At 35.5% G+C, this 19,688-nt stretch overlaps 1 protein-coding gene and 1 long non-coding RNA gene across 2 annotated transcripts; both read right to left on the bottom strand.

The window, feature by feature from the left end:
- Positions 1–2,669: 2,669 nt before the first annotated feature.
- On the bottom strand, positions 2,670–7,454 carry LOC147384193 (uncharacterized). Its single transcript, XR_015172805.1, has 3 exons — positions 6,964–7,454; positions 6,510–6,705; positions 2,670–3,069 (listed from the first exon to the last, which is right to left on the bottom strand). It is a non-coding gene; the product is annotated as an uncharacterized LOC147384193 (long non-coding RNA).
- A 201-nt stretch (positions 7,455–7,655) lies between these two features.
- LOC147384192 (annexin-like protein RJ4) lies at positions 7,656–11,267 on the bottom strand. Its single transcript, XM_086424881.1, has 7 exons — positions 11,195–11,267; positions 10,251–10,396; positions 9,910–10,128; positions 9,289–9,501; positions 8,446–8,542; positions 7,942–8,087; positions 7,656–7,814 (listed from the first exon to the last, which is right to left on the bottom strand). The coding sequence occupies exons 1-7, from the start codon at positions 11,265–11,267 to the stop codon at positions 7,656–7,658; spliced, it is 1,053 nt and encodes a 350-aa protein (XP_086281007.1).
- Positions 11,268–19,688: the final 8,421 nt, after the last annotated feature.

Raw genomic sequence — 19,688 nt, 5'->3', positions numbered from 1 at the left:
CTCATGACCATGGAGATGTTCTAATAGGTAACAATGCGGCATGCAAAGTTATTGAAACGGGTACTATGAACATAAGAATGTATGATTGGTTTGTAAAACTCTGAATTTTCAATTCACATCTCGAGGAAAAAATAAATAATAGAATTTTAAGAAAATCTTGAAAGTGGGACTTAGGGGTAAAATTTTAGGATGTTTCTGATCATTTTTAATGGAATCTGACCTCACCATTAGATTCAAAATGATCGAAAAATATAATTTAGCCTGTAAGCACGCTCAAGTGCGAGTCCGAATAGAAAAGTTGTAAAATCCTCGATTACCGAGTCGGACCAGACCAAAATAGTAAATTTTTACTAGAGAAAGAATTATTAAGATTAGATTACACCATTGGATTCATAACAAAAAATTATTAAATATGGACTATTTATTTATCATTTTTTAAGATCAGAAAGTCGAATTATCGTCAAAAACGAAAATGACGTCAATTTTAAGGGTCACCTGAGGCCAAAAATGTAAATTTTTATTAGAGATAGAATTTATAGAAATTGACCACACCATTAGATCTGGAATGAAAAAATAGGCGAAATAGAGTATTCATTTATTAGTTTTGGAATCCGGATGGTTAAATTATTGTCGATTGAAACAATTGGCAAAATACCGAATTCGTCCCAAATTTTATATAAATAAAATTTTTAATTCTTTTTTTAATTATTCGTCTTCTCCAACTCGTCCAAAACAGCCAACGAAATAACAGATTTTTTTCGATTTCTTCCGATCTTCCATCTCAGATCTCTCGCAAACGGTCAACTTTCGACGATCACCGCAGAAGAGAAAAAGATCCGCAGCTTCGACATCTACAAAACCCACCCAAGAACTCTTCATTTTATCTTCTCTTTCATCCTGTATCATAAAAAATCAGCCGTACTTATATACGAAAATTTTGAAATTCTAATCTTGGATTTCGTCCGTTTCAAGGTCAAACCGTCTTCCGATGTAGAAGAGAGAAACGCTCGCAGCCTCGTTCTCTACAAAGCCTACCTAAATTCCTTCCGTTTTCTTGCCTTTTTCACCCCGTATAGTAAAAAATCAGCCGTATTTTTATATGGAGATTTCGTAACTTCGACTTCGATTTTCATCCGTTTCAGGGTCAAACCGTCCTCCGCGGTAGAAGGGAGAAAGGACAACCACATCGAGATCTTCGAAACCACCAGGTCGGTTTCGAAAATCAGCCGCTTCGAAGTTCGATCTATCTCTATTTTCGCACCGATCGCCTCGATTTTTGTGCACACTTTGATCCTTTCGCCTAGATATTGTAAGGAACTCTCAATTTCTATTAGTAATCGTAGATTGTGGAAATTGCATTTTGAATTTTATCGAAAAAAATTTATGTATTTCCAAATATATAATTCTTTTCTTATTTACAAATTCACGTCAGAAATTACATGTTTCATACGTTTAAATATATTTTTTAACAAATTATACGTGGGTAGGGTATTTTAACGGGTTATTTCCATAAATTGGGTCTTGTGCACTGCTCGGACCCCGTTTTGATATCAAATTTGTATTCTTTTTCAATATTATTGATAAAAATAAATTTTATAGTTGGAAAATGTGATTTAATATTCAATGAACTCATATTGAGTTGATGAATATCAAAAAATGGATATTTTATTGAAGAGATTGAAAACTGTAAAAATCGGAAAAAGGGAAAAAGGGTATAAAACGGTAAAATGTTAGAGTCACACCCGAGGGGTAATGTCTGCATTTTATGTTGTTGTGTTGTATGTAGGTTGGTGAACAGATATCCAGGGATAATATTGTTGGTTGCATGTTTATTTACTTTCTGTTAGCGCGAGGCGTTGTTTACGTTTCTGTTATATTATTTATTTTAGGCCGGATGGCCACACTTGCATGGTAGGAAACTATATATCCATTCTCAACCTTGTATTGTTAATTTCTCTTTTGTTTTCAAATGAAAATAATATATATATATATATATATATATATATATATATATATATATATATGTAGCTATTTTGTGAGTTGTTAAAAAGTCTGTGAATGCCTGAAGGGATAGTGCATCATATCATCCGGAGTGGTGTACTATCCTAGTATGTACGATAGGGACTACCAAGCTCATACGTGGTATGGGACACGTATAAGAATGGAATCACAATTGGAATCCGAGTTTATTCATCTCTATCTTTACCAGTGAACTTGTAATGTAAAGGTGGTCGTATACGAATGGTTTGTATATTTGGGAATCACATGTACGGTTGATAGGCATAGACGAAAATGATTAGTCAGTGATCACTAACAATCTATAGTAGTCGAACGTTCTGACACATCGAAAAGAGACCCATTGCTTACGGTCACGTCAAACGGCCAGCCTGAGCCGGATAAATGGTCAACCAAGCGTGGTAAACAATGACCAGCCACAAAATCAGGAACTAAAAATCAGAGAAGAATTGTAACATCATGTCCCGACTGGGAGCGATCCAATCGTGAATCCCAACTCTTTAATTCTAATACTCCACCATTGTGTATTATATATCTGTTGCTTATTTTGATATATAAAATGAAATCCATGTTTAATGTTTCCATTTGATCAATTAGATTTGTATAAAAAAGAAAATGCTATAGTGGGTATTGTTGATTAATGTAATGGCCTCTTCAAGAGCCGCAATTCTCCATACTCCAGCAGTTCTTGTGTTTGAGAGAAAATAAAATTAAGAAAAGAAGTCAGATAAACAAAAGCTTCTTCCGGGGTGAGAAATTTTTTTCACCCATAAAAGTCAAATTCAGGATTTCATGAAATATTGATTTACCAATTGCACTATGTTGCATATATTGAGGTTATTCTTGATTTACAAAAATACCCATATTGAAGCAGGTCTTAGAAAATATAACATTCTGCAATTGGTCAATCACAATGGTATGTCTTACCTCTTCAGTTTCAAGTTTCTCTGGAGTTACCTTTCAAACACAATTCCTCATTTTAAGCCCACTGTCATCCATTCACTAAAACGTCATCCATTCTTTGTTTGGGGGCGTAAACGAGGAAGACATTTTCTACGAATGAAAATACAAATGAATTTATTATTGATGAAAAAAAGTGAATAAAAAGCGAAAATAAAGGTAAAATGTGAATGAAATATGGATTTATTATTGATGGCGATGCCCTACCTTCAAATAATATCTTAAATAAAAGATAACCAAAAGTGATGCTAGCTAGCAAGTGCAAATTAAGATGGAAAAAAAGTTGGATGAGGGGAGTGGAAAAGAGAGAACGAATCCCACGCCACACCACACCAGTGTATTATCATCATCATTCTTTAGGTTTAGGCATGCATATCTAAAAAGTTTGTATTTAACCTCCTCATCACTATTCGAGTGTGTGGGCCTTCAACTTCCATTATTATCGTATGACATATTAGAGCACATAAAAAGTAAACAATACGGAAGTTGCTAATTAAAATAGTGTGGTACAATGTATCCCAAGTTTTTAGAGACAGAAAAGTGAACATTAGAACATCATTAACTATCTATCGTGTGGTACTATGTATCCCAATGAAATTTGCGCATGTGACAAGGAACTTGGACATATTGCCTAGCTCAAATCTATCAATTATAAACATATATCATTTTCGACAAATGGGGGTTTATATTGAAACTCCATGCAAATTAATTGCTCTACCATTAAATTAAAATACAAAACCAGCCTTATTATAAAAGGATTCAACCAAGTTCCCAGTATGGACTACCATGACAGATTCAGCCCACTTGTAAAATTTGATCAAGTTGGTATAGCATTTAACTAGGTTCATAAGTGGGTGAGATTGAACCAAATTATATGCACATATAAAAAGAGTTAATCCCCTAAGTTGTTTGATTGAACTTATATGCACATATAACTAGGTTCATAAGTGGGTCATTGATTGAACCAGATGTTTCAGAACTTCACCTTCAACTTCGACAGGTGCACCAACCGAATATTTGCAATTCCATGAAGAACGGTTCAAATTGTTCAAAAGACCCGGAGGCGCAAACAGGACGTATGAATGAATGGTAGAATTCGCAAAACAAGGATTTGGATAAATTATGTTACCTTTACGGAACAAAGTCGTGGTTGTGCAGTTGTAGAAAAAGGGCAGACTGGCAACATTGGGCCCAAATTTGAAGGTGAAGTTCTGAAACATCTGGTTCAATCAATGACCCCTTCTTTATTTACCAGCCAGACAGCTCTCCGCATAGCAGAAAATCCGGTCTTTCATTAACAGACCAAATACATAGACCTTGGTGTCATTTTGTTCGTAAAAAGATTTTATCCCAGTTCTTAGCACAGCAATACATCTATAACCCACAACAGATAGCACACATTTTTTACAAAAACATTGGGCAAATATTATTTGCAATACTTAAATCAGCAAATTAGGTGCTGTGTCCTTGATGTGCACGCTCCAATGTTGGACCAAGGATCAGTCCTGTTTATCTATCTCATCCCTACAACTTAGGGGATTAACTCTTTTTATATGTGCATATAATTTAGTCATATATATATCTATGGTGATGCGTGAACTGTTGACAGTGATGGATAAGGATAACTGGTAATAATTATGGTTTACATGAAACAAATAAAGCGAGTAAAAGAAGAATGTCAATTAAACTAAATAATTGAAAGAAAGAATATGAAACCTATTAGTCATAGAAAATTATCTTAAAATATATATATAAAGACATGAAAGTGTATAACCCATACTATTTTGATCTCAGCGAAAGTTTAAATTGAAGTGAATAATCCTTGATTATATTGATCACTGATGAGATTAGAGAAAAAGGAAAAAATGTTAAGTGTACATTACCCAATCCTAATTAGATTAAGATAATGTTCTAGTATATGAATTTACACCTTAATACTCTGATAATATTATCTAATAATCTACTACTTTCAGAAGTTTCTGAAGAACCCAAGATGACCCCTATTAGATGATCTGATCATCGCTTTACATCATGAAGGATGCGTATATTCCCTTGTGAATTCCTAGGAAATTTGTTCACATTTAAGCAGTTAATTTGTTGGACATATATATATATATATATATAGCTGAACGTTAGAAGAGTCCTAAAAAAAATTATACAACCAAAGTAAAATTGTAGTGCCTTCACAAACAACAGTTGAGATGGAAAGAGATTCTCTAGAGCTAGCTGTTCGTCCCTAGGAAACTTGTCATCTCAGCCATTTGATTGGCCAACGTTGTTGGACAATAAACAAAGATTTGAAAACTATCAATGAATACTATATACATAAATACTAGAATTACTGAACTTGCCTTTGTCACAGTAGAGAAAGAATTTCAGATTTTCTCAGAACATGCAAAACATAGGGATGTAGATCCAAGCTAGAGAGCAAGAGCACGTGCGAAGCTCTCAGATTAATTAGATACTCATCTAAGATATTTGGCACGTGCCCTGCTTCTCCAGCATGGCTCACCCATGTACACCTTGTCTTCTCTCTCTCGATCATCCAGATTTGTACCTCATGTGATCTAATAGCTAACACATGTGAACTAAGCTACTGCATATCATTATTGTGGATGCAAAAATCCTGATTTATCCCTCCACAATTATGGACTAAGCTAACCATTAATTCATGAAATTATTAATATGCTAGATCAGATGAGAATATCCTCAATTCATTTGCATGTATACGTTTTTATACGTAGATAATCTGGACAGAATTATGTATCTGTATCAGATTGATATAATGATCAACAAAAGGGATTTATTAGGTTGAGTAGAATTGATTAAACAAGAATAGGAACACAGACAGAGAGAGATGTGTCTGTCTCAGGTTGATGTATAACCCAAGAGGCCTGGACTTGCCAGCACAACTGTACTACTATGAGTGTTGCAAGATATATTGTGATAATGAGAACATATGCGAACACACATGAATCCTATGGCCCCGTGTTGTGATAGATGTCTTGGATCAGTTGGTTCTTGATCACCAAGAGTTGTTGTTTATGACATCAAAACCAAGCATCATTCTAGGACTTATTATCATCATGTAATTTGAATTGTATACAAGGAATATAAATCCATGAGTTGTATACGCTTGGGGGTATTTTAGACATTATACCCATCAAAAAGTTGGTTTTGGGGGAGTACCTAGCACATCATTGAGTTTTTTTTGAGTTACCCAGTCAGATTGATTTACAAAATCAGCAATCTATTTTTATATCCAGCGACTACAGAATTAATCTCGGTGTAATTTCCTCATATCTTTAACAAAGGAGTGCCAAAAGTAAGCTTTAAGTGAATGTAAAACGAAGCACTGAAGCCCCAGTTTGAACAGTTGTAGTTAGAAATAGACATAAAAAATGATGGAATAATGTCATTAACATGGAACATAAATAATATGAAGAATGCCATTTCAGCTGGATCCAATAAAATTGATTTTGAAATCAACTTAAAAATGAACATAACTTTCTGCATGAATCAAGAAAACTTACATTGGATGCAATCCTTCAATGACTAAAATCTTGGGAGGTTTGATAAGTTCAGCAGGATCTAAGAGACCACTAGCATGGTTATATATGGGCTTCTCAACTGCAATTCCTTCCTTGATAGCCTTGTCTTGCTCATACATGAGATCAAAATCGTTGGCTCTTGGATCAAGTGCAGACACCTTTACTTAAATAATTAATTCTTTTTGTTTACGGGTGTGACCAATTCAGGAAAAAAAAAGGTTAGATTAAATGAATATGCACTAGTTGTAATGGATTCGATTCTCTTAGCAATTTTTACAAACAGTTGGTGCATATTAATCTGAAAGAAATACAATATGAAGGAAAAACTTCAAAATCAAACAAGAATAATCTAAAATGTTGAATGCAAACTTCAAAACATTTGAAACCCTAAATTAATTAAGAAAAATCTTAGATTCAATAAAAAACTTTAACATACTTGAAGATTCGGTCGAACAAAGCCCTAAAACTTTCGATCAAACGCCGATCGATTATGCCCTAAAACTTGCAAATTGAAAATGATTACGTTTTCAAAATCACAGATTCTGTGAGTGAGAGATCGAGCAAAGATCTTTCAATCAAACTCCAATCAATTTCTTTCCAAAAAAAAATACGAACGATCTACTTTCAAAAATTAGAAACCTGATCGATTCAGAGAGAGAGAGAGAGTCGAGTGAGTGAGAGAGAGGGAGAAACGCTAGATCAAAGCTTAGAGTTGATTCGAGAAGATAGATCCGAGAGAGAGAGATTCGAGAATAGAGATCCGAGAGAGAGATTCGAGAAGAGAGTGAGAGTGAGAGAGAGAGAGAGAGACGAGTAGAGAGTGAGAGTGAGAGGAGCGTTCGACAATGGCGGAAGTCGAGTTCTATCTGAGGACGAGGGACAGCGAGCCGAGGACGAGAGAGAGAGAGAGTGAACGAGAGACCGCAGAGACAGAGAGTCATTTTTCTCTCTCTTTTAGAATGACTATTGGCACCCCAACTTTTACTTCTTCCGTAGAAACGACGGTTAAACGACAGATTAAAACTGTCGCAATTAACGATAGCCTTAAGCAGTCGTTTTTAGCGCAATTACGGCGTCGCGAAAAACACAATATGACGTAGTGTCTTCTTCCAGCGAAAGCTTGTAACGTCACTGATAAGCTCTTTTCACTGCCAAAAGCTCGTCTGAAGATAGGACACATGTGATCTCAATAATCACTCGGTAGTCGGGGATCAACTTCTTCAATTCCACGTTAACTAAGACAGCATCTCGATTAGTAGGATCCAACATCCACCGATATACTGCTTTCTACGACATGGAAAATACAATTTCCGATATTATTTAAATAAATTGATCATGATGATGATGATTATGCTTTTTTGTACCTAAAAATGAGATAATTATTAGGTTTTAGGGTCCAAATTTTAAAATAAACCTCGAAATCCCCAGAAAGCTCGGATTCAAGTCCCTTGATGAGATCTTCTTGATAGAGCTCTTCATAAGCTAGCTTGATAAGCTTCCTCTGAGTTGCATTTCTATGCCCTAATACTGAAATTAGAGTTTTCTCGTCTGTCCCCCAACCTAACAAAATTAACGAAAGTTAGATTTTATCAAAATTTTCTGTTGTTGATGATTCTTTGAATCAACAAAGTTATTTGATGATTTGCTCCTAATTATATAAAACATTACAAATTCAAAATGGATGAAGCATAAAATATTTTTTTCCCAATTCTCTAGATTAACATAAACTTAGATCAATTCAACTCAAAATCTTATTGATTCTAGTAATTGACTCGACCAAGTTTCTATTCAACTTGACAAATATAATACATTAGCCAAAGAGTAGGGATATTAGGTTTACCAAGGGATGGACCACATATCCATATTGTTAGTGGGTCACCTAAAATGCCATGTGGCATAAAATGGGCTGCCACCTTACCTCGGTTAGGAACAAGCCACCGTTCTAAATCCCTACACTTAGTCAAAGTCATTTGTAGTCCTTGGGATTCACATGACACTATCCAGAGATTATTATCCTGAGGTACAATCAACAATAGGTGTCTTCTCAACATTTCTTGATCTTTTATCCGTCGTTTCATATTCCTAGTGAATTTGATTTATATTGCAAGAAGAAATGTAATGGAACTATGTTCGATTGTAACCCCTTTTATGATTTTAATGAAGGGTGGGAGCCTAAATCCTCTAAACTTGTCGATTAAAAAAGAAAATAGTTATTAATTACCCTTTTCTAACAAAAAATAAAAAATAAAATAAGATCAATCAAATGTTCATCATCATCCATCGAAAAATATTTATAATCATAAAAATAAAATAAAATAAATAATTAAGTAAAATAAATATTTAAAAACAAAATAAACTAATAACCTTGAACAGCTTTCCTAACTTTCTAAGCATCTTCAAGAGCCGAGGGGGACCCGTGAACTTTGAGCGTAGCCATTGTTGATTTTCTCTTAAATTTTGTGAGAGAAAGAGAGAGAAACTTGTGCTTCACAAGGTGAAGGTGAAGGAGACTCTTGTGTTCGATCTCTTTTTATAATTCAACATTAGTACCTAACGACTAAACCGTAGATCTCTATGCCTCAGGATACTAGGTCCCATCAAGATACACATTTTTATGGGGAAGTGCAGTTTTGTATCCCGAGATGTATAGAGCTATGGTTCCCGAACTTGTCACGCCAGGAGAGTTGATTGAGTGTGCCACATGAGGTAATCAGATTATCACGACTCTATTTTTTAGCATTTACTACATATCCATCTATACCTTGGTGATAGAAGTGCCATGATCATCTCTGTAATGGTTGAAAGTTGCTTTGAGCTGTGTTTTGCTTCTTGTGCTCAGGATTCTAATAACCTCTTCATGGTTAAAGGTGTTCCCTTGGATTGCATCATTAAGAATATTTGCTTCTGACTTTGCTAGCCTCGGGTTCATCTCATCCCCATCATACCTATAGGTGCTCGCTAGACCCACCAAAATCTACAACACAAACCATAACCACAACAAGATTGTAAGGTTGCATTTGGCGTGACTTCTCATCCTCTCAAAAGCACTTTCAGAGTCAAAGCTGCCCACAACTTTATTCGACTTATGATGCAAATTGGATCGAATTTAAAATTTATTTTTTTCTTGGGTTTCAACTGATTTTCAAAGTATTCAAGAAAAAAAAAATTAAGTTACTAATTGAAATGTCCACAACTGTTTTCAACATATGCCCCAAAGATTGTGGAAGTGCTACTATACTCGGAGAAAGTGCTTTTATAAAGATTGTCACCAAATAATTAATGTAGAAGAGAGTTCATAGAAGCACTTCTGTTGAAATCAGAACTGCCCCAAATGAGGCATTAGTGACTTTACCACGAAGAATCAACTTGTCGAAGAACTTACCTTACGTAGATCACCCGATGTATGGGATGCGACATCTTCTTCCAACGAATGCTTGTAACGCCACTGATAAGCTCTTTTCACTGCCAAAAGCTCATCTGAAGATAGGACACATGTGATCTCAATAATCACTCGGTAGTCGGGGATCAACTTCTTCAATTCCACATTAACTAAGACAGCATCTCGATCAGTAGGATCCAACATCCACCGATATACCGCTTTCTACGTACATGAAAAATACAATTTCTGATATTATTTAAATAAATTGATGATGATGATGATGCTTTTTTGTACCCAAAAATGAGATAATTATGAGGTTTAAGTGTCAAAATTTTAAAATAAACCTCGAAATCCCCAGAAAGTTCGGATTCAAGCCGCTTGATGAGATCTTCTTGATAAAGTTCTTCATAAGCTAGCTTGATAAGCTTCCTCTGAGCTGCATTTCTATGCGCTATTACCGAAATTAGAGCTTTCTCATCTGTCCCCCAACCTAACAAAATTAATGAAAGTTAGATTTTATTAAAATTTTCTCTCGTTGATGATTCTTTGAATCAACCTTAAAGTTATTTGATGATTTGCTCCTAATTATATAAAACATTATAAATTCACAATAGATGAAGTATAAAATATTTTTTCCCAAGTCTCTAGATCAACATAAACTAGATCAATTCAACTCAAAATCTTATTGATTCTAGTAGTTGACTCGACGAAGTTTCTATTCTACTTATCAAATATAATACATTCATCAAAGAGTAGGGATATTAGGTTCACCAAGGGATGGATCACATATCCATATTGTCAGTGGGTCACCTAAAATGCCACATGGCATAAAATGGGGTGCCACCTTACCTCGGTTAGGAACAAGACACCGTTCTAGATCTCTACTCTTAGTCAAAATCATTTGTAGTCCTTAGGATTCACATGACACTATCCTAAGCATTATTATCCCGAGGTACAATCAACAATAGGTGTCTTCTCAACATTTCTTGATCTTTTATCCGTCGTTTCATATTCCTAGTGAATTTGATTTATATTGCAAGAAGAAATGTAATGGAACTATGTTCGATTGTAACCCTTTTTATGATTTTAATGAAGGGTGGGAGCCCAAATCCCCTGAACTTGTCGATTAAAAAAGAAAATAGTTATTAATTACCCTTTTCTAAAAAAATTAAAAATAAAAATAAGATCAATCACATGTTCATCATCATCCATCGAAAAATATTTATAATCATAAATAAATAAAAAGAATTAAATAAAATAAATATTAAAAACAAAATAAAGTAATAACCTTGAACAGCTTTCCTAAGTTTCTCAGCATCTTCAAGAGCCGAGGGGGACTCGTGAACTTTGAGCGTAGCCATTGTTGATTTTCTCTTAGGTTTTGTGAGAGAAAGAGAGAAACTTGTTCCTCACAAGGTGAAGATGAAGATGAAGATGACTCTTGTGTTTGATCTCTTTTTATAGTTCAACATTAGTACCTAACGACTAACGTTACCTATATCGAATGTAACGTTCTTACAATAATATTCCCTTTTTTAACGTATCTCTCATCTCATCTCATTTAACAAGAATATATACATAAACCATTGTACGGCCGTTGGATTTATCAATTGAGAATCCCCATGGTCATCAATGGGTTATGGCAAGGATGACGAACTCCATTATCACTTAGGGAGGATGCTAGCAAGAACATATTAAAATCTTCTTATCCCCAAGGTTTTGTTTGTTCAATGAAGATTAATGTGTTATTTAAGTTTCCAATTAGATAGGCCTTGATGTCATGTAGGGCCTACCAATGGATCAAATCAAACCTGGAATCCAATCGATTCTAATTAACTTTGGATACTGAGCACTTGAAAATCTATCAGTTGGTTATGAATCAAATATGTGATCTGACAAAAAAAAAAAAACAAAAAAATTGTAGAAATTGTGTAAGTTACATGATATAATTTTTTCAAATATAGGAAACTTATTTATAATTTGTAAATCAAATTGGATTTGATTTAATTTTTATCGAACGGATTTGGATTTTGACATTGATAAAAAAAAAAACCATCAAACTAAGGTCTAATCTTTTTTTTCTTTTTTTTTTTTTTCTTTATTTTAGATGATTAGCAAACATGAGCGCACGACCTCAAAGTTGCTTTTCAATGTGTCAAACCAAAATAACTACAATCTAAGCCTCAAAAGAGGGAGGGGTGCAACACGATGACTTCCCAAACACACTTAACTGCAGAGTTGTGATGAGTCTAATCTAATTTTTATCAAAAGGAATTTGATAGTATTAATCCTTATAAGATTGGACTCTGATGGACCTCTATTTAACTTGGGCCCAATCGATTCAAACACGCTTAACTCAGATGGACCTCAATTTAACTTGGACCAAATCGACTCAACGACCTATTGAATGCATTTGAATTGCAAACTTGCTGTCGACAACAAATTTCTACGAATCTACCTCGAGATTCATGAAATAAGATCGAAAATGATTTTATTGATTTTTGATGAAAAGTGGATACAGATCTTAGTGTTTCTTCTGATTAACAGTCAAGTACAAAATAGTGATGATGACGTATGTAGCTTTTCTTCTTTCCGAGCTTCGTGTTTTATCGGCTGGGAAGGATGCTTTAACATTGGCTTTGCTTTGTGCTTGATCTTCTGTAAAGGCTTCTGTAGATTTTCTTCTCTCCGGGCTTCGTGCTTTATTGGCTGAGAAGATTTTCTTAACTTCCGAAGAAGGGCTTTATACTTGATCTTCTCTTTTGTTAGAGTCCGGATCTCTGAAGAACCTTACTTTGTCTCTGGAGGAGGGCTTGAGAGCTTCTTCTTCTCTAGAGGGAGAGCTTCTATCTTTTGAGATAAAGTGATCCAGATCCCCTCTCCATGAGAGAGGTTCTTGTATTTATAGACTTAAAGGTAATTTAGCTTTCCAATTATACTCTCAACTTAAAAAGGCTTAATTGTTTAAGAGGCTAAATTTGTCCAAATCCTATTTAAGGATTCTATGGATTATTATTGGGCCAAACTCATTTATTTAGGTATAAGGCCCAATATTTAATATGTGGATCACTTGATTTAGTTAGATCATGGGCTTTATCTACGAAAACCCAAACCCAAACACATGAAGCCCGTCCCGATTAATAGATCCTCAATTTAGACTTGTGGGCCTAACTGTGAGGTTGAGGACTTTATTTTGACTTATAAAATTTATAAGGGCCTTTTTAAAATTTTGATGCCCACAAATGCCCCATCAAGGATATGTTATCGGATGCGTGGTTGGCGACAATGTGTTCTTGAACATTTTGTAAGGAGTGTGGACACTTTGGTGGAGACGGACGTCGTTGTTTTTTATTTTTTATTTTTTAGGCACTTTTGTTTTTAAATCGGATGGAACCTCAAGACCCCCTGACTTTGTTAATGCCTTTATCTTCCAAACTTTCAAATTTAGAATGTCCGAATTTGAAGTGGACAGCCCATTTTGAATTTTTTTTATGGAACTCTCCTCGTGGTATTTTGACATTATTTCAAGTCTCTATATTTTTACCAAAATCTGAAACCCGTCCTTGGCAATGCCACGTGTAATCCAATGGAGAGGATTCCTTCCAAAGTTTTTGAGCCCCTGCATTTTTGCTAAAATCCGAAACACATCTTTGGAAATGCCACGTGTTTTTCAATGGAGAGGATTCTTTCCAAAGTTTTGGAGCCCCTGCATTTTTGCTAAAATCCGAAACACATCTTTGGAAATGCCACGTGTTTTCCAATGGAGGGGATTCCTTTCAATTTTTATTTATTTATTTTTTTTTTTTTTAATTTTTTGAGCGCACAAACAAATGTCCTTCTGTTGGTTGTGAAGTCATTACAGGCTGAACCACACCTAATTGCTGGGATTGGATAAGAATTATAAGGGTCCATTGGACCCAAATGCTCAAACCCTTAACTTGAAGCACACTAGGTGCATGGGATCAAACCCAAACACATTTCTTTTTATTTAAAAAAATCTGAAATTTGTCCTTTGCAAACATATGGCAACAGATCATGGGCTTCTTTAAATGCTTCTGAGTGAGCCAATTTCCCTTAGTAAGATTGGCATCTTACTAAGTTAGTAAGGTTAGCCTTACTATACCCTCTTTGTTATCTCCACTGTTCTACTTTTTCACGTTTCTATTACGCTCCACCACTCCTATTACTCCCCCAACTCTAATTGAGTCCTCCTATACGAACCTTCCTTCCTTCCTCTATTTATTTCACGCTTTTGTTGGAGCAACGTTTGCAAAACGTGCATCTAGCTACGTCCCAAGCACAGCCACCTAAAGATACGCCTCTCTTCTTTTGCCTTCTTTCTCTCTTCTTCTTTTTCCTTTTTTTTTTTTTGGTCTTTCTTCACTGCTGAAATTTTTTTTTATTTTTAATTTTTTCAGATTTTGAAGAAGAAACTTCAAAGGGGGCAACAACAACTTTAATAAGATCTGAATCGTATTAGGTTAGTAAGCTTAGCTTACTATCTTTTTCTCCTTTTTTTTTTTCGAATTTCTTTTTTTTTTTTTTTCACGTCTTTACACAACTTCCAGCACGTTGATTTTTTAGATTCTCTCTTCTCCTTCTCTAACAAAACTTCATGAATCATTCTCGTACTCCAACTCTTCTTCTTCAATCCTTTTCCAACACCACCTCTTCTTTTCTATTTATTCCCTTTTCTCTTCTCCTTTTCTTTTAGTTATTTTTTTTTAACACTGCTGTGAGAACATAAAGACAACGCACACCAGCAGATATACTCCACTTTCTGGTATTTATCCTTTTTTTTTTCGCTTTCTTTTTATTTGTCACATGAATTTGACGGAGGATCATCATGAATGTGTCCCCAACCATCAGAGTTTGAAGACTCACATATTTCTGTGTGTCTAGTTCTCCATCATTATTACCATTGGAGATGCGAAGCAGCATAGCTTCTTGAGTCCGCATGGCATTTTTAAATTTTCTTTTTTTATTTCTTCATTATTTTTTGCAAGTTTGGCACAACCAATGCTGGCTGACATCAGAGAACCATGGACATGGCATGATTTGACTTCTTCAAGGTTTTGATTACTGGTCCTTTTAGGCATCCACGGATATGAAACTGCTTGTGGGCTGCTTTGTTTCGTCTTGTCCATCGTGAGAAAGGACAATGATTGGTTTATTATCAGTATCCTCTGCTCTACTGGAAGCAGTAGATTGTTTGACCCTAGTCTTAACAGCAAAGATTCTTTGCTTGCTCTCATTGTAAGCAATATCTGCCTCCTTGGGAACTACTACTTCTGGAATGGGCAGCAAACAATTAGATAAATGTCTTAGGTGTATCTGCCGGAGGTTCTGGAAGAGAAAAGTGGGAACATTGGATTGAGCAAGAAACTCTGAGATTCAAGATCATAGATGCAATCAGCCTTTCCCTCTTATTTTCTATTCTTATTTTCTTTTGCTAGTTTATTCAAGAAATATGGGACCACCTCTTTCTTCTTCTTGTTGCAGTCTGAAAAAAATAAAAATACACACTGTTTTCTCTCCTTCCCTATTTTTTTTTATTTGGTGAAGTAATAGGGAATGCCTCCTTCTTTTTAGAGACGACGAGTTGCTAAAGATTTGAAGAGCCCACCATTATTTCCTCTTCTCATAACACTGGTCAGCATACACACTAAATCAGGTATGTCTCCCTTTCCTTTCCTTTCTTGCTTTGATTCCAATTTGAACCCCATTTTTGATTACTTTGTTTGTTTCTTCTCTTGATTGGGTTTTGCTTTTTCATGACTTAGAACTTGTGAATGAGTTAACATTGAAATTTGTTTTTTTATGACTTCTCTTTTTCTTCCAGATCTAAGACTATCAATAACATTGATAAAAAGATTTGATTCCTTTAAATCGATTGCAGCTCGACTACAGCTTCAAAACCATAGAAAGGTATGGACCTTAAGCATTCCTCACATATTTTTTTATTTGAACTTTATTATCTTCGCATATTTCTTTTTTTTTTCTTATGATGAATTGTAACAAGAATTATAAATCAGGAACTTATAACCCTTGTCAGTCAATTTCTAGAGCATTTATCTGTTAGTCTGTTTAACAGTGGACAATGTTGAATTGTTAAAAGTATTGCGCGATAAACGATATATACGTAGAAGAATCATGCGACGAACCATTTGTCTAGCTAGTTGGCCAATCTCTAGCACAACTATTCATCAGTAGTGCTTAGGAGGTGACAACGTCAACTGGCTAGAAGAATCAAATGACACAAGATTTGTATATGCAGAAGATCCATGCGACGAACTATTTGTCCAGCTAGTTGGCTAACCTCTAAAAAAACTATTTATCAGTAATGCTTAGGAGTGGATGATGTAAACTGGCTGGCAAACGTCAACTGACTAAAAGAATCGCGGTACACAAGCTTTATGTACATAGAAAATCCATGCGACGAACTATTTGTCCAGCTAATTGGCTAACCTCTAAAGCAACTGTTTATCAATAATACTTAGGAGTAGATGACGTCAACTGGCTAAAAGAATCGCGGTACGCAAGCTTTATGCACGTAGAAGATCCATGCGACGAACTATTTGTCCAACTAGTTGACTAACCTCTAAAGCAACTGTTTATCAGTAACGCTTAGGAGTGGATGACATCAACTGGCTAAAAGAATCGTGATATGCAAACTTTATACACGTAGAAGATCCATGCGATGAACTATTTATCCAGCTAGTTGACTAACCTCTAAAGCAACTGTTTATCAGTAACGCTTAGGAGTGGATGACGTCAACTGGCTAAAATAATCGCGGTATGCAAGCTTTATACACGTAGAAGATCCATGCAATGAACTATTTGTCCAGTTAGTTGGCTAACTTCTAAAGCAACTGTTTATAAGTAATGCTTAGGAGTGGATGACGTCAACTAACTGACAAATGTCAACTGGCTAAAAGAATCACGATACTCAAGCTTTATGCATGTAGAAGATCCATACGACGAACTATTTGTCCAGCTAGTTGGCTAACCTCTAAAGTAACTATTTATCAGTAATGCTTAGGAGTGGATGACATCAACTGGCTAAAAGAATCACGGTACGCAAGTTTTATGCACATAGAAGATCCATGCGACGAACTATTTGTCCAACTAGTTGGCTAAACTCTAGTGCTAGAGCATTATTGAGTATGATAATTTTTTTATTCATACTCTTCTATATTTCTAATCAATGTGTCCCTAGTATTTAATAAGACATGTGAAATTTTTTTTTTGGACCGTTCACAGTTTTAACTCATGCGGGTCAGGAGTATTATGTTGTTTAAGCCCGTACGATAATGAGCATTGTCAAACAGTTTAGGCTCGTGCCGAGGAGCATTGTCAAATAGTTTGGCTCATGCTGGGGAGCATTGTCAAATAGTTTAGACTCGTGTTGAGGAGCATCATTTTTTTTAAGCATAGTATCTTTTGAGGAATTTACCGTTAATTGGACCAAGACGTAATCCTTCTGGTGTTAGAAGAAGGTATACACCATTAGTGCATATTTCTTTCACTACATGAGGCCCATCCCATTTTGGATCAAACTTCTTTCTAGAACAATATGAGAGGATGATTGGTCGTTGTACGGGGATAACTAAATCGCCAACTTGAAAAGAGCGTAGTTGAACTTTCTTATTGAATGCACGTGACAGCCGGGCTTGGTAACATTCTAGCCATTGTTGTACTTCCAATCTCTTTTCGTTTAATGCTTCAAGTTCAGCCAGACATAATTTGACATTCTCCTCGCAAATTAGACCTTTTTGGATTGCAATTCTTAATGAAGGTATCTGACATTTTAAAGGAAGAACAGCTTCAACTCCATAAACCAATGAGTAAGGTATGGCTTGTGTGGAGGCGCAGTATGAGGTTCTGTATGCCCACAGTACTTCTCCAATTCGTTCATGCCAATCTTTTTTACATTTTGAGACAACCTTCTCAAGAAGCTTACAGAGAGTTTGATTTAGGGTTTTGACTTTTAGTCTTATGAGATTGACTTGATTAGTGTTTTGATTTAGGATTTTAACTTTAGTCTTATGAGATTGACTTTAATACTTTGACTTTTAGTCTTTCTTGGTTGACTTTAATGTTTTGACTTTAGTCTTACTTGAATTTAGTCTTACTTGATTGACTTTAATGTTTCTTTTTACATTTTTTAATGATTTATTTGTTAATTTTAAAATTTTTAATTATTAAAGTTGTAAAATTACCGTTTTGCCCTCGGAGAGGATTTTTTACGTTTTAAGTCATTTTTCAATGTTTCAAGATGTTTTGGAATCAGTTTTTCATAGGAAATTCAATGGGAATGTTGATTTTTGTCATTTATGAAATTTTTTGTGTGATGATCGTGAATTTTATGAAGGGTATTTTCGTAATTTTGTCAAATTCTGTGAAAATTGGCAAAATGATTTATTTGAGTTCAATTTGTTGTTTTATGTGTTTGAGTGGATTTTCCTAAGCGTAATGCAGGCTCTAGGGTTGTTTTGATGTTAGGGGGATTTTGGTAATTTGATCATTTTTAGTGATTTTTATGGTGAAGCTTCTTTTTGGTTTGCAAGATGATGATTTCTATGTTTCTGGAGTAGTATTTTTCTAACGCAACGTGGTTTCTAAAGTTTTGTCAGTTCGAGATACCTCATCCAGATTTCTAAAACACATCTGGTAACAAAATAAAACATTGGAATAACCATCCATCATTGGGAACCGTTGCGATCGGATTGACGACTTGATTAATCAGGCGGATGCAAAAATGGGGTGTCTACAGATGCCCCACTTTGGCAGAGGGTTGAAGCAAACTAGATAACAAATCTATTTTGGTAGATAGTGCGATATCCGAATGCCAAAGCTAGTGACAGTTCATTTTACAGCCTGATTTAGCAATTCATCGGGGTGTTCGGATCCTTGAGCGTAAACTCTCCCCGAACTAAAAGGTTGTCAGGTCCTTGAGGGTGAGCTCTCACTGGCAACGTCAAATCCTTGAATTTTAGAAAATTCTCCTTGACTGATGTAACAATTGTGCAAGTGTATGGACTTAAAATCTGAGATAAATTTCAAAAAGTTTAAGCATAAAGTAAATATAACTGAGCATAAATTGAGCATAATTCCAAGAAAACCCTCGGCGGCATCTAAGCATAATTCCAAGAAAATCCTTGGCGGCATCTGAGCATAATTCCGAGAAAACCCTCGGCGGCATCTGAGCATAATTCAGAGAAAACCCTCGGCGGCATCTGAGCATAATTCCAAGAAAACCCTTCACGGTAACTGAGCATAGTTCCGAGAAAACCCTCGACGGCATCTGAGCATAATTCCAAGAAAACCCTTGGCAGTATCTGAGCATAATTCCAAGAAAACCCTTGGCGGCATCTAAGCATAATTCCAAGAAAAGCCCTGGCGGCATCTGAGCATAATTCCGAGAAAGTTCTCGGCGGCAACTGAGCATAATTCCAAGAAAACCCTTGGCGTCATCTGAGCATAGTTCCAAGAAAATCCTTGACGGCATCTGAGCATAATTCCAAGAAAACCCTTGGCGGCATCTGAGCATAATTTCGAGAAAATCCTCGGCAGCATCTGAGTATAATTCCAAGAAAAACCTTGGCGGCATCTGAACATAGTTCTAAGAAACCCTTGGCGGTATCTGAGCATAATTCCGAGAAAATCCTCAGCGGCATCTGAGCATAATTCCAAGAAAATCCTCGGCGGCATCTGAACATAATTCCGAGAAAATCCTTGGCGGCATCTGAGCATAGTTCCCAGAAAACCCTCGGCGGCAT

This window comes from Akebia trifoliata, chromosome 15 (genome assembly GCF_017979445.1).
Source record: "Akebia trifoliata isolate Shusen 1 chromosome 15, ASM1797944v1, whole genome shotgun sequence".
NCBI lineage: Eukaryota > Viridiplantae > Streptophyta > Magnoliopsida > Ranunculales > Lardizabalaceae > Akebia > Akebia trifoliata.
The sequence above is the reverse complement of the archived record's forward strand: the minus strand, read 5'-3'. Positions and strand labels throughout refer to the sequence as shown.